This window comes from Rattus norvegicus, chromosome 2 (genome assembly GCF_021556685.1).
Source record: "Rattus norvegicus strain SHRSP/BbbUtx chromosome 2, alternate assembly SHRSP_T2T, whole genome shotgun sequence".
Lineage (NCBI taxonomy): Eukaryota > Metazoa > Chordata > Mammalia > Rodentia > Muridae > Rattus > Rattus norvegicus.
The window spans coordinates 191,421,738-191,437,102 of NC_141535.1; the positions used below are offsets into that span (position 1 = coordinate 191,421,738).

General features: G+C 45.5%; 1 protein-coding gene across 1 annotated transcript in view; it reads right to left on the minus strand.

Annotated features, from left to right (window-relative positions):
* Slc22a15 (solute carrier family 22, member 15) overlaps positions 1-15,365 on the minus strand; it is a 59,979-nt gene that overhangs the window by 27,017 nt on the left and 17,597 nt on the right. Inside the window, 2 exon segments of the mRNA NM_001107707.2 lie at positions 5,078-5,242; positions 5,924-6,056. Coding sequence (NP_001101177.1) covers positions 5,078-5,242; positions 5,924-6,056 — 298 coding nt within the window.

Genomic DNA, 15,365 nt, shown 5'->3' on the forward strand with positions numbered 1-15,365 from the left:
CAAGGGGAGTCGGAGTGAACTACCACAGCCCCCTATTTCAGTCTGGGTTTGGGTTTGTACTCTTCTCTACTTATCAGGGTCAGGGCAGGGAAGACATACGGACACCTCTGGTTATGAGTATCCATGACAGAAGATTTTCTGCCTTCCCTTCCTTTCTAATTCCAAGAACCTCTCAACCACACTGAACTGGAGGACTGATTCTATCTTATTACTCCTGTTGTCCAACTTGGGACTACCAATCACGGTTCCCTTCACTGTAAGAGTAACTCTTCCTGGACCAATCAGAACTTGCCATTTCAAGTACTATTTGGGTCTCATCTCTGACTGAGAAGGTTTTCAGACAGGATGGAGAACAGAGATGAGGCACCCAGCTTCCAGGTTTCAGAAGTCTCCTTGGCCTGGCTGCACTTTTGTGAGATGCTGAGCGAGTGGGTTCCTTACCCATCCGCTCTCTTTAGAGTTGAGCCTTTCTCACCATCAAATGGATGTGGTGGACCAGGGAGATGATCCAAAGGTATGCTGCAGCTCGGTGGAAAATCATAGCCGAGGCTTCCAGCTTACACACTGTGATGACAGTAGCAGGCGGAGGTCCAGACAATAATGCCAATTGTAGGAGGAAAGAAGGTAGTGTTGAGTCTGATGGGCTAATAGACGGCCACCTAAGGTCCAGCAAGGAGCCACACATACATACCTGCAAATGACAGCAGGCCCAAGGAAAAGGGCTGCAGACCTGACATGACTCAAACCATTGAAAATTCGAGGATTCCAAGACCATTCATCATTCCAGTCCTGGAATACCATGTGCGGTCTGCTTAATGCTTCCGTGCCTCAGGGTCTTGTGCTTTTATTCCTGTTGTTTTCCATTTATTTCTTACACAAGTCCCTACTCAGTTAGAACCTGCCTATATGTTGGCAGGTTAGACAATATCTAGTTCTGACTTTATTTTGTAAATGCCCCAGTCCCAGACCCTGGAGCCACCCTTGGGCCTGTGTCCCCACCTCTGCTGGTCCCTCTTCAGGTCGTGGCCATCTAAATCTAACTCAGTTTTCCCTCCTCCCTCTCTGCTGCAGCTCCCACCTAGCCTGAACCATCACTGGGCTCACAGAGCCAACTACCCAGCTTCTTGAAAAGACCCTCAGTTTTTATTTTCTCTTCTCTACATCAATCTTTCTGGAGGAGGTCCCACCGTAACTTTATGTAACATAGGCCCCGTGGCCTTCATCTGCATTTTGAATAAAAATCCAAATTGTTCATGCAGCTCACTTTGGGCCAGGCACATGTGGCCCATCCCCTCCTTATTCCTCTGTCCCTCACCCCTTCCTTTATCTTTTCCAACTGCACCACAGTAGGGCCTCAGACCTTGGTCACCACAGTAGGACCTCAGACCTTGGTCACCATAGTAGGACCTCAGACCTTGGTCACCACAGTAGGACCTCAGACCTTGGTCACCACAGTAGGACCTCAGACCTTGGTCACCACAGTAGGACCTCAGACCTTGGTCACCACAGTAGGACCTCAGACCTTGGTCACCACAGTAGGACCTCAGACCTTGGTCACCATAGTAGGACCTCAGACCTTGGTCACCACAGTAGGACCTCAGACCTTGGTCACCATAGTAGGACCTCAGACCTTGGTCACCATAGTAGGACCTCAGACCTTGGTCACCATAGTAGGACCTCAGGCTTTAGTCACCACAATAGGACCTCAGGCCTTGGTCCTTTCCATTCCAACTGCAGTTATTTCGTTTACTGAATTGCATGTGCTCAGGTTTTCCTATTTATTCAAATCTTAAATCAAACACCTATCCTGAGGTTTTCTCAAACCAGCCTGTTTAACTACTCTGGAAACTATCTGGCCCATCACAGTGCTTAATTTTTCTCATTGTCCTTAGAATTCTCTGAAGTTGCTTATTTTCTCAGCTTCCCCTAATTAAAAGATAATCTTCAGGACAGCAAGCTTCTGAAGTTGGTAGGACCGACAGTCCTGCCAGCGATGGCCCTAACTGACCACATCAACGACCCATGGCACAGTAGCGCTAATGAACAGAAGTGACATGCATGCCCTAGCTGTAACCAGCTTCTCACTCACCAATCTTCAGGCCTGCTCAGCAAGCAGGAAACCATGCCTGGCACTAGAAACTCAGTGTTAGAACACATGGCTGTTGGAGGAGTGGCTACGACCAGTAATTTACTTAAACAGCACGATTGATAACAGTAATGTACACCCATTTGTCCTTAGGTTGACATGGAAGTGTAGTGTTCATCCCTCATCAAGGACACGTGATTGCAGGAGACACAAGTACAGAGAAACACATCTAGCCAGGTGCAGACTTGTGGAACCTCGTCCCAGTGGACACATCTACAAAACATTCCTTCAGCTAAGGCTCAGGGGACAACGCAGAAGAGGGGGTGGAGAGACTGTAAGAGCCAGAGGGTGGGGGCTTCTGTGACAGCGTGTCTCCTAGGAATGTTAGGAGTCACTCCCATACAGTCTCACCAACAGGACTGCTGCCCAGAGGTGAGCTGAGCAATGACAGTATCAGTGGATATGACAAAACGGAGAGGGAACAGCCCACGAGGTCTCAACCTTGCACAAAGAACTATGGGTAACTGAGACAAGCTGGGAAGGAAGGGAGAGGAGGTCCTCCCTAGGGAAGAGTGCACCAAGTGCTGTCAAATGGTCAGCCCTGAAAACACACATGTAAGTAACCTATGGACTGATGAGGTTATGGTTAGGAATATATGAATATGTATAAACATTTACATATATGTATACAATAACAATAATGAGAGCATGAATCTGAAGAGCGGTGGGGAGGGAGAAAGAGGAGGGTTTGGAGGGAGGTAAGGCAAGGGAGAAATGTAATTATGATCTCAAAAAAGTTGTTAAAATTAGTAAGTTAGTTCTAAAGAGTAGAAATGGCATTCTCTCATAATTTTATTATTTAGATACATTTTATCAACTATAAAGCGAATTTTGTTCTCATATTGGTTCAAAAATATTGTTTGCACCAAATGACTGTCAAGTAAATAAAAGGTTTTTAAAAAAAAAGAATCTCCAAGGGGCTGGGGATTTAGCTCAGTGGTAGAGCGCTTACCTAGGAAGCGCAAGGCCCTGGGTTCGGTCCCCAGCTCCGAAAAAAAGAACCAAAAAAAAAAAAAAAAAGAATCTCCAAAAGTTATCAGTACATATTAATAATCTAAAAGGTAGGAGTTTAGTTATAGGCACTCTCCTAAGGTGATATTTGAAGTCACATAGTGTTTGTGTGGGCATGTGTGCCTGTGTGTCTGGTGTGCATGTGTGCCTGTGTGTCTGGTGTGTGTGTGTGTGTGTGTGTGTGCCTGTGTATCTGGTGTATGTGTGTGTGTGTGTATGTGTGTGTGTGTGCCTGTGTGTCTGGTGTATGTGTGTGTGTGTGTGTATGTGTGTGTGTATGGTATATGCATGTGTGTGTGGTGTATGCATGCGTGTGTGTGCATGTGTGTGGCAGGTGCCTGTGCCTGTTCATGTGGAGACCAGAGGCTCACATCTTCCTCTATTGCTCTCCACATTATGATTTGAAACAGGGTCTGTCACTGAACCAGAACCTTGCCACTTCCTCAGCAGAGGTGACAGACACACACTGTCATGTCTAGCTTCTTATATGAATGCTGGGAAATCTGAAACTAGCAAACATTTTACCCACTGAGCCATATCCTCGGCCCCCAGCCTTTATGCTGGTTACTTTTATGTCAATGTAACACAAGCTAGAGCCACTTTGAAAAGGCAATCTCAGCTAAGAAATGTCCCCACAGGTCTGGACTATTGGCAAGCTTGAGCGTATTTCATTGATTGATGAGTGATGGGCAGTGACACCCCGGGGCTCGTGGTCTTGGGCTCTGTAAGCTAATGGCTTGTAAGCCAATGCACAGCACTCCTCCCTGGTCTCTGCATGCAGGTTCCTGCCTTCAGTTTCTGCCCTCATTCCCAGATGGCAGGCTACAAGAGTAAAGTGAAATAAACCTTTTCCTCCTCAACTTGATTTTAGTCACAGTGTTTCATCAGAGCAACAGCAACCCTACCTAAGACAGCCTAGTGAGATGGCTCAGTGGATAAAGGTGTTTGCTGCCAAGCCCGATGACCTGAGTTCAATCCCCAGGTACCACATGATGGAAGGAGAGAACCGACTCTTGCAAGTTTTTCTCTGAGCATGAGCATGTGGGCACGCATGCTTGCACACACGTGTGTGTGAATGCATATACAACAAAAAATTAAAAAAACGTAAAAATTTTAAATAATTCTTTTTACTGTATATGTGGTCTTGAGAGGATGTGGAAATTATTAGAAATAACACAAAGTGTGATCTCAATGTAGAAATTTAGCATCAGTAAGAAATACTACAATGATGCCCTCTACTGACCAGAGAGAACAGTAAGGATGAGGAAAACCACGAAACAGGAGTCATTAGGAGGAGGTAAGGGGCCTCAGGAGTTCTGAGTTTCCTGGCCTTGCCCTGTTTCCCAGGGTAAGGGAGAAAGTGATGAATGCTGTTCTAAGTGAATGGGCCACTTGCCACAGTCATCTGCACACAGGTCGTGAGGTGGCCACCTGTCTGTGAGGCAGGCCCAGGGAAGGCTCACCAGGGAATATGACATCACCATGTCTGACACCTTGAAGCACACACCGGAGAAAGCATGTGACACAGGCTGAGCATCCCGAATTCGAAAACCTCCAACCCCAAATGTTCTAAAATCGGAAACAGTTTGAAAGTTAACACAATTCAAGTGTAAAAAATAATCCATGCCTTACCTGGACATGATGGTTTGAACCCAAAATAGAGACAGGGAAAATGCCACATAGCGTCACCCCCAGGTTATGCGCATAAAGCAGCTATGAAATGTAAATGCATTTTGTGCTTCGAATTGGGTCACATCTCCAAGGCATTTCATTATGCACACACATGTGGAGTCTGGAACACGTCGGGTCCCCAGCATTAGGGCAGGGAATACTTAAGCTGTAGATACGAAGTGCCTCAAGTCTAAGTGTTTTCTGCCCTCAAACCACTCACACCCAGAGCTGCACGAAGTGAGGCAGTACCTGCAAGTGCCCAGTAGGCGGCGCCCACGCACTCATTTAGCAAGACAAAGGCCACCAGGGACATCCCGCCATTCATCATGCCCACCAAGAAGCGAGTTACTGCGAAGAATTCGTATGAGGGGGAAAATCCATTTGCAATGGCAAATAAGATGTCAAGAGCAAAACCTGGGAAGAGAGGAACAATATTCAATGACCCAGAAGCAAAACAGCATTTGAGGACAGTAATAAATTATATTCGCCAGTTTGTAAAATAAGCCTTTGTAAGCTTAAATGTCCTGAGATATGTTTTTATTTTTATTTTTTCTACCAATTTGCATTGAAAATGATGAAGAAATACCGAGGCTTGCTTTCTTTGTTTTACAATTTCTGTCAATCACGCACTGTTTTCGGTTATTTGTAATAATGCTAGAAATTGAAAATCCTCGCTCCCATTCGGCCTGTCAAGACGGCTATGCCAGGTCCTACAGAGCTCATTTGAAATAAATCAACACAGAAAAATACAGGGAAATGGAAGGGAAGGCTGTAGCAATCCTTCACTGCTCTCTTTAGAAGCAGGGCAGAGATTACAATGGGGGGGGGGGCGGCAGTGCAGAAAGCACTGTCAGGAAAAAAAAATGTCTTTAACCAAAATATCTGGTCTTAGCCAGGTGAGCTCATTCCAGAAAACCACTTGGCCAGAGTCAGCGCTAGCGCGGTGTGGCCTCTCGCCAATGTAATAAACAGAAGCTCTCTGTCCACCTGCGAACTCACAGAGAACGTTAGGGAAATAACCTCCCTTTGTATTTTCATAAGAGTCTTAGGAAAATAAAGCCTCTCATTCGGTGTATGCACATGGTGACAGATTACCTGTGAGATAGACTTTTTTCCTCCCGAAGCGATCTGAAAGCTGACCAAAGGAGATTACGCCAACAAACACCCCACTGAAGAAAAAGGAGCTGGCTGCGCTGACTTTGTAAGACCGGTTGGCAATTAAGAACCACTAGAAGAAAGCAGAAAGAAAGAAACAGAAGGGGGACAGTTTAGGCCACAGACAGCAACATATGCAGTGAACTAAATTAGTCTAGTATGCAGCCCAGACCGGGACACCTCACTGCATCAACCACTATTAGCCAGCATCTGGTATAATATTCATCTTAGACAACATCCAAGGAGACAGCTTCAGAAACAGTGGGAACCATAGCTGCTGTGGTACATTTCCAGAGTATTCTTCATCCACTTCTAACAGAACTGGACGCAGCATATCTGATTGCTGACTATGGCTTAATCCTCAGTCCTTGGCAGTTTGTGGAGAGGAGACATCTTGCTCTACTTCTGTTTTTCTGATGCCTGCACATCACGTGGCACATAGGTAGTGATCAGTACTTCTTTCATTTAACAGATTAGTAGTGTGTTTAAAATTCCTGGAATACAATCCTTAAAAAAATTAAAAATGGGAAGGAGGGCGCCAAAGAGATGGCTCAGGGGTTAAAGAGCGCTTGGCTATTCTTCCAGAGGACCCAGGTTTGATTCCCAGCACCCACATGGCAGCTGACAGCTGTTGGTAGCCCCGTTCCAGGAGATCCAATTCTGTCTTCTAGGTTCTGAGGGCACAGCCCAGACATAGGTGCAGGAAAAACAGTACATGCTATACTCATAGACAATGGAATATTATTCAACCTGTAAAGCTAACACAGTCGGATTCATGCTGCAACCCAGATAAACTTTGAAGACATTGTGGTAAATGAAACAAACCAGGCACGAAGGAATAAATACTGCATGAAGCTAGTTACATGAGGTACCTGTAAGAGGAAGTAGCTTCGCAGAGACAGACAGAATAGTGGTTACAGGAACTACAGGAGGAGGAGCAAGAGAGCCGCCATTTAAAGGGAACAGACTCTCCATGCAGAATGATGAAAACCTTCTAGAAATGGACAGCAGTGGTGGCTGCAGAATAGTGTGAATATACGTAAGGCCACAGAATTATACCCTTAACATTAAACTGACCAGCTTCGTGCCGTGCACATTCACCACAGTAGAAATCCACAGAGTACGATTATCTCCTGTAGGACGATTATGAGGTCAGATTCTGATTAGCATCATTTCCTGACAGCCTGTCTAATGATGGTTAGTAGTAGAGACCAGTAAAGTATGTCACAGAGACAGTAACCTCGTAGGATACAAAGATATTCATATTTCATCTTCCCAGCGCCCTCGCAGAGCCATCCAAGAGCCCTTCTCATTGGGAACTCTCAAGGTGGCACCTTTCAGGGCTGCCTATCCCTGTTTATTATGTTACCCCTTCTCCAGGCTCTGACGCTACTCATTAGGGCCCCCAAGTACACCTAGTCTCTCTCTTTGCTCTGTATCTCCTATGAGCCTGGACTGATGGCGGTCTTGACAAGCCAGTCCTAAGGCTGTATATTATGTGTCAGGATGTCATATAGACTCATGGAGAGCGCTCTGGCATTTGGAGAAGAGTCTTGTTCTGTGAAAAGTTAATTTATTTTGGATACACTGGTAGTTCTGAGGAAGAATGTTCAGCTCAGGAGGAATGACTATGGCGACATATTCTGAAGTGGAAAAATGAGACGTTAGATGCTATGCCGCCCTAGAGATGGATGCTCAGCATCCACCACGGGGTCAGCCCTGCTCCTGTGACAGACGAACAGGACCAAATGGAATTGTTTTTAAGTATAATTACCTCCTAATTCAGACACTTGTTATAACATCATTGCTCAGTGTTTGTGTTTGCACGCTTTTAAGACCTGGCTTGCAACTCTAGCCTTCTCTCCTCTGTTCTTTAGGGTTTTCCGATCCGTGTCCACAGTGAGGATACTTGGGTGGACTCTGAGCTGGGTCTGTTAATCAGGAAGAAATGAGTGTTCTGTTGACTGTATTTTCCAAATTTCTCATATCCACTAAAAAGGCTACAGAGCTGTCCCTCAGCAACTGAAGAGCTGTCAACTTGGACAATGATTTTAGGGAGAAATGGCCCAAGGGACAGTTAGCCAGCGAGTTCCAAATCCTGATTCTCAGGCTGCCAGTTCCAAGTGTCAAAGTGATTTCTACTAATCTTTCTTCAAGTCAATGTTGGTTAGGCTAATGCACCCTCCCACTTCTCCTGGAATTCATTCAAGGATGACCAGAAAAACCGAAAGGCAGATAGATTTTCCCAATGCTAATGGGAGAACGGCTAGTTAGAAGATGGGGTAGCTCCCTAGCAGAGTTTCATAAACGAAGAGTGGCTGAGGCAGGCCATCAGCTGGCTGACAGATTTCCACACCCCTGACCTGATGCTGTTTAACATGTTTTGTTTTCAATTTTCTAAAGAGTCATTTACATTCTTATTCCTTAGCTACATGTGATCGAAAGGGTTTAACTTTGTCCAAACTCGACTAAGGTAAAGTAAGACAGGCTCCCTGTGGGTTGGAAGACTAGATCAGTTGCTAGCTTGTTTTCTCACCCTGTGGTTGCTATTTAGTGCCAGGATAAAAATCTAAACCAGGAAGTCACCAGGACACAAGAAAATAAATTATAACAGATGACTCGAATGTCAGAGAATGTCAAGAAACATTTTAATGAGTTTTGAGATTTTAAAAATAAAAATGTATGTCATTCAAGATCTTATTGGCCAGAGATTATTAAAGTGGCTACTCTCTTATTTTTTGTTAATGGCAGGCCAAATTCTAAAGCAATTAGAATGAATGTTCCCTTATAGTCATTCATTTCAAATTAAAGAATAGCTTGCAAATCCAAAATGTAAGAGTCCCACTTTCTCTCCATGTATATTAATTGGAAAGAAAGACGTATAAAGACAAATACTTCTATCCCCTCATGTTGACCTGACTAAGCAGTCTACATACATCTGATATCTAAACCCATGAGCATTTGCTGTGTTTATTTCAAAATAGACTGGAAGGGCCCCGTGTCAAAACTAGATAGCATAGTTCACTCGGCTACAGAAATAGGCCTGAGAGGAAGTCAGGCACAGTGCAGGCCAGAACCAAGAGCAGATGCCTCTACCATAAAGGATGAAAGGAATATAAATACGGCCAACACAGGCGCGGGCCCAGCACCAGGTGCTCAGCAAAGCCTTCCAGCTCTCAGAGAGGAGCAGAGGTGATGAGAATGAAGGTGGACTTCCTCTTGGCTGGGTATCAGTGACACATTTGGGAGAGGGTTTTGTTCAGTCTTCAAGCTTGCTTGTTTACAGGCTGAGGATAGAGGGGATGTCCCAGTAAGGCACTGAAGTCTGGGAACAGAGAGGGCAAATCTACCCTGGTCACAATACAAGTGTGGGACGAAGATGGCAAGCTGACCGTGAGGCCCAAGATGGAAAATTCCCCCTCCCTCTGCATGCATGTTAATAGGAAAGGAAGACTATGAAGGCAAATATTTTTACCCCAAATGTTCAGCAAGGCAGGCTGGCCTGAACGGAAAGGGGCAGGGAGGGCTTCTAGAACAGAACAGATTCAAGTTAGGCATGGAGACCTGGTGTTCACAGAGTCTGAGTCCAGGAACAGGAATTACTACTGAATGGACCACACCAATCAAACACAGAGAAAAGCTTGCAGATGAGTTTTAAAGGAAGTCGTAAAATGTGTCTTCAGCACGTCTTGAGTGCACCAAACCTTATGCTTTATGGAGATGTCAAGTCAACTCAATCATTTTTCTGACATGGCAGATATATGATCATCTAGGGAAAAAAAAAACCCAGCGTTCTTCCCTAAAATGGACTCCATGCTCAGGCATAATTCTAAAAGCAAAGTTAGCAGCCAAAGTAATGAGAAACACAGACATCAAAGAGCTGTCAACCAGGCAGGCTGCACACTTTACAGCTAGATAATTAGCCAACCGACTTCTCCACATTCTTTCCTCCTGTCCCCACAGCCACCCTTCGCACAGAAATGACAACATACCGGGGAAAGAGTTTCTAATTTTAGCCCTCGGCATGTGTTCTAGTCAGGAAACATGCAGGAAAATCAGCTATCGGAAGGAAATGAGGAATTAGTAGATCTTGTAACTTAAAGCAGTGATTCTCAACCTTCCTAAATGCTGTGACCCTTTAATACAGTTCTTCCTGCTATGGTGACCCAACATAAATTTACTTCTCTTGCTATTTCATAACTGGAATTTTGCTACTCTTATAAATTATAATGTATATCTGTGTTTTCAGATGTATCTGTGTTTTCCGATGGTCTTGGGTAACCCCTGTGAAAGAGTTATTCAACCCCTAAAGGGTCATGACCCTCAGATTGAGAACCACTGACTTAGAGAAACAGACTACAGTATTACTGGGAGGTAAGAAGTGTGTGTGAGAGAGTGTGTGTGTGAGAGAGAGAGAGAGTGTGTGTGTGTGTGTGTGTGTGTGTGTGTGTGTGTGTGTGTGTTAAATACAAATGCCCAATAAAGTTTCTGGTTTTAGACTGGGGTTGTATCACCCACCTGCAGTCTGTGTGCCGTACACAGGTCCCCACATGACACCAGGTGTCATTATTTTCCTTCCACACTGCATAGCTCATGGTCACCCCTTCCTCCCTGACTGCCCCAGCCCACAGACCCTGCAGCGCATGCTCCTCAGGTGAGCATAAGTACTAGAGGGGCAGGAAGGACCTCTAGTACTGCTAGCATTGAGAACTGCGGTGTGCACAGCCTGACTCTTAGCAGCTCAGGAATGCCACAGGCCTGCCTGCTTCATGTTCCCCTCATGGCCTAAATGGCCCACTCTCTTCCACTTTTATCTTCCCAGTTTATGGTGACATTTTTTGGAACAGTAGTTGAGAGCTGTAGTCTCGAACACAGGCCCCTCTTTTCAGAAGGATCTGTACCTGGGAAGCAAGTTGTGATGAACAGTAGGCTTTTATGAGCATTAAGTCATTTCCCTCCTCCACGGAGGCCTGGCCCTCTCTTGTTGTTCTTGTTTTGGCCCAGAGCAGGTAATGACTGCATCACCCACCCAAGAGTGATACATGACACACAGCCTGCCTTGCAGGAGCTCCAGGGAGGGCATGGCATCGCTTTCAAAGGGAAGCAAACATTTTGATTTGCGCCACAAAGTTCCTTTAGGGAACTGACCTTTCTTTGTACGTTGCTAGGCCCCTGCCTCCCCCTCCCCCAGCCTCCCCATCACCGAACTCCTGTTCATCTTCTGTAACATACGTCCACACCGCAGTCTGACCCCTCTCAGCAGAACTGGCCCTCTCTTCTCCCTGCCATATTTTCTTCTGCATCATGCAGACCCAGCCACGTGCTCCCTTGTTTCTCTCACACAATGCCCTGAGCGTCCTGAGGGCACACTTGAAACCCACGTGCTAATCTCACAGTGCCTGCCAACACTAATCACTCACTCGCTGAATTATGTATGTAAGAGTGGATGTTATATGGTCTTACAGGCATCTTCACAAACAGAGGACTTGTGTTTCTGGGTCTGGCTGACCTTGAACCAGAGGTGCTCCTTCTGCCTCCACCCTCTGACTGCTGGGACTCTAGCACAGTCCATGCATCTTGGCATCATGACGTCCAGCCTTGCATTTTGAGTTTACTAGTATACAGAAACTAGCTAACTGGCCACCTTGCCTTCAGAGCCACTGAGGGGGCATTTGGAGTTTGAGGGGCTGTCTTCTTTCTATAGTCAATCTGACATCCAGACTACTTTGTTTTACGTTTATCTCGTGTTCATTAATGCACGAGTATTTCTACTGAGAACAATACCCATCATCATAGGAAGAGCAGTGCCATGGGTGGGCGCACGGTGGATCAGTGAATCAGTGACTCAGCGAGCCCTGGCACCCCTCCCCTGCGGCTGAATCTCCTCTGGAAGATGGACTTGTACTGGGCCCCAGTATACTTCACAAGTACCACCTCAGCTTTCCAAGAGATGGGGGCAGACCATGGCAGTCTACAAAGGAAGACAAAGCAGCTCCCTGGCTGTTATGGCCACCTAAACACAGGCAAACAAGACTGGCCCATGCCCACCCATCCAGCACCCTGCACCTGGAAGACACACTTTGGGAAAACCAAGTTATAACAACTACTTCCACACCCAGATTCCTAGCTCATGGATATTCCAAGACTGCTGAGCTGGAACAAACAGCAGTTTTCTAACACCCCAAGGAACGACCTTGAGGGCCCTACAGGACCTCGAGTGGTTACTCATAGCAATTCCACACAAACATCATCACCAACCTCTTTGCCCTTGTCTTCTCCATAAAAATTACAAATGGCTTTGTGCAGGCAAACCTCACTCCGGGAGCAGATCAGGTAATGAGAGCTCCCGAGAGTGGGGCGTACTTGGACCGGGCATCTCCAGAGCAGTTTCATGGTGATTAACTAACTTGCTTCATTCCCATGTAGTTGTCATTCTGAATCACCACTTAATGGGTGAAGTGTGCAGGCGAGAACAATCCGTAGCACAGGCGTAAGGAAGCAAGACATTAAAAAAAATTAGTCCCCACAGCAATTAATTGCAGTGAATTTTTCAAATAGTTTTAATACTCTGCCTTTTGACCCCGGGGTCTGGCTTGGGGAAAAAATATATTAATCTCAAGATAATAGTCAGTCAACCTCGGCTCTTCAATATCCACAATGATATTAAAGATTCCAACCCTGTGCTTTTTGGTTGCAAACATTAATTAAGCATGATAATTGTGTGTCTCCATGATATTTGGTATTTTCTGTAGGAGTTGGAGCTCAGGGAATAATTTGAATATAGCAGACAGCAATTTGCTACATAAACCCACCCCAATGGCCATTAGCTTGTTTGAGAATAGTCAAGACTGCTAGATTAGAGGATTTTTTAAAAATTAAATACCGTGTTAATCACGTAACGTTTTATTCACCCTTCCTAAACCCTCCATAGAACAGCTCTTCAAAATCAAGCACAATAATATGTTGGTAGAAGCTATAAACTGTGGATTTTAACACAATATCCTAGACTGTGGTGTTCTGTCAGCACTATCTTGGTATCTCTGTAGACAGGTAAAGAGGATTTCATATTATATTTTATTTGGGTTTATTTAATAGGCTGGGGGATGTGTGCCCCACCAGGCATTTGTCAAGGTCAGAGGACAATCAGCTGGTCTTCTCAGTCTTGTGTTGGGCAGGCATCAAGCTCAGGTCCTCATCTCATCTTTGGTCCAGGGTGGCTTCAAACTCATAATTCTCTACCCCTTGAATTCTGGGGTTGCAGGCATGTTCCACCGTGTCCAGTTTTTTTTTCATTCAATGCCTCTGCGGTGTTTTCTGTAGTGTTGGGAAGCATGTTCCCTCATGTGGGTTAACCATGAAGCAGGACAAAGCCTGACCTCTCCCACTGTGCTGTACAGGCGTGTGTGTGCAAGACAGCTACCCAGGCTCCCCGCATGTCCAGAACAAACACCCTAAGCCATATCTCCTCAGAAAAGGCAAGTGTGGAGCACTGTTCATAGACAGTTGCTTCCTTGCCTGCCTGCTCTGTGCCTCCGTAGATCACAGGAGTCAGTGAACAGGCTCCTTCCTTAACTATGAGGACACATTGAACAAGTTCCCTGGCCACTCCAAGAGTGCATTATTCTTGGTTCTCTATTTTCCCAAAGGCACTTTTGGGCAGGTGAGTGACCGTGGGAAGGTATTTCTTTTATTCAGTCTTCTGTCTGACATGTGCCCCACACAGTCTCTCCATAGTCATTTTGTTGAGTGCACTGTCACCAAACTGCCTGACCGTATTGTCATTCCTCGCTTCTTGCCACTTCAGTGAAGTTAATACACAGCTCAGGAGAGTGGTCATATTTTCCAAACAAGGGTTTCTAGAACTAGTAAAGGCAGAGCTCAGCTTAGACCTCTCTTCAAGGATGACAGCCAAGTTCCTACTGTTAGATATGGTAGGGCTGGCTCAATAGCCTCGGCAGTTAAAAATGCATACTTTCTTTGTTGGGATTGGACTGGATTCCCATACATATTGGGTAGCTCAAAATTGCCTGTAACTCCAGCTCCAGGGGTTCCAATGCCTTTGGCCTCTGCAGGGACCTGCACTCCTGCACACATACACTAGATATGCTTACACCTAGATATCAAAAAATAAAACATCTTAAATATGACCCTCTACTTAGGACATTCTTTAAAACTAAGCTTTATATGGAAAAGTGTTTGGAAGTCACTATGTAATGGAAAGAATATGGAGTCACTGGATCCCAGGACAGCAGCTTATCTGGGATATGGTTTAAGGCTAACCCCTTGCCATCTGTCAAACTTACTTTTTGTATTGCTGTGATAAGATACCACAACCAAGGTAGCTTAAAAAGAGACAAAGTTTAGTGAGGATTTACAGTGTCAGAAGCTGAGTTCAGTTCATGACCACCATGGTGGGGAGGAGCACATCCATAAGCAAGCAGAAGAGCATTAGGCCAGTAGCTGAGAGTTCACACCATGACTATCAGGTAGGAAGCAGAGAGAGCTAACTTGGAATGGCACCTGCATTTGAAACCTTAAAGCCCATCCTCCAGGGGCATGCCTCTCCAATAAGGTCACATCTCCTAATCCTTCCAAAGCAGTTCCATGAACAGGGACCAAGCATCCAGATATATATGCCTAAAGGGGCCATTCTAATTCCACTGTTGATTTACACAATAGGGCTATTGGGCTATGAAAAGCCAGTGGTATATGAAGCTCAAGAAGATGTCAGAACAAAATGTGGATGCTTCAGTCCTTCTTAGGAGAGTGAACAAAATACTCATGGGAGAACTACAGGGACAAAGAGTGGAGCAGAGACTGAAGGAGAGTCCATCTAGAGATTGCCCCACCTGGGGATCCATCCCATATGTAGCCACCAAAACCAGTCACTATTGTTGATATCAAGAAATGCTTGTTACTAGAGCCTGATATGGATGTCTCCTGAGAGGCTCTACCAGAACCTTACTGATACAGATGAGGATGCTTGTAGCTAACCTTTGGACTGAGTACAGGGACCCCAATGGAGGAGTCAGAGAAAGGACTGAAGGAGTTGAAGGTGTTTGCAACCCCATAGGAAGAACAACAATATCAATCAACTAGACCTCCCAGAGCTCCTAGAGACTAAACCACAAACCAAAGAGTTCACAGGGAGGGACCCATGACTCCTGCTGCATATGTAGCAGAGGATAGCATTGTCTGGCATCAATAGGAGGAGAAGTCCTTGGTCCTGTGAAGGCTTGTTTCCCTGGTGTAGGGGAATGCCAGGGTGGTGAGGTGGGATGGGTAGGTGGGGAGGGGGAGCATCCTCATATAAGCATGGGGAGGGGGAATGGAAGAGGGGGGAACAGGAAAAGGATAATATTTGAAATGTAAATACATAAAA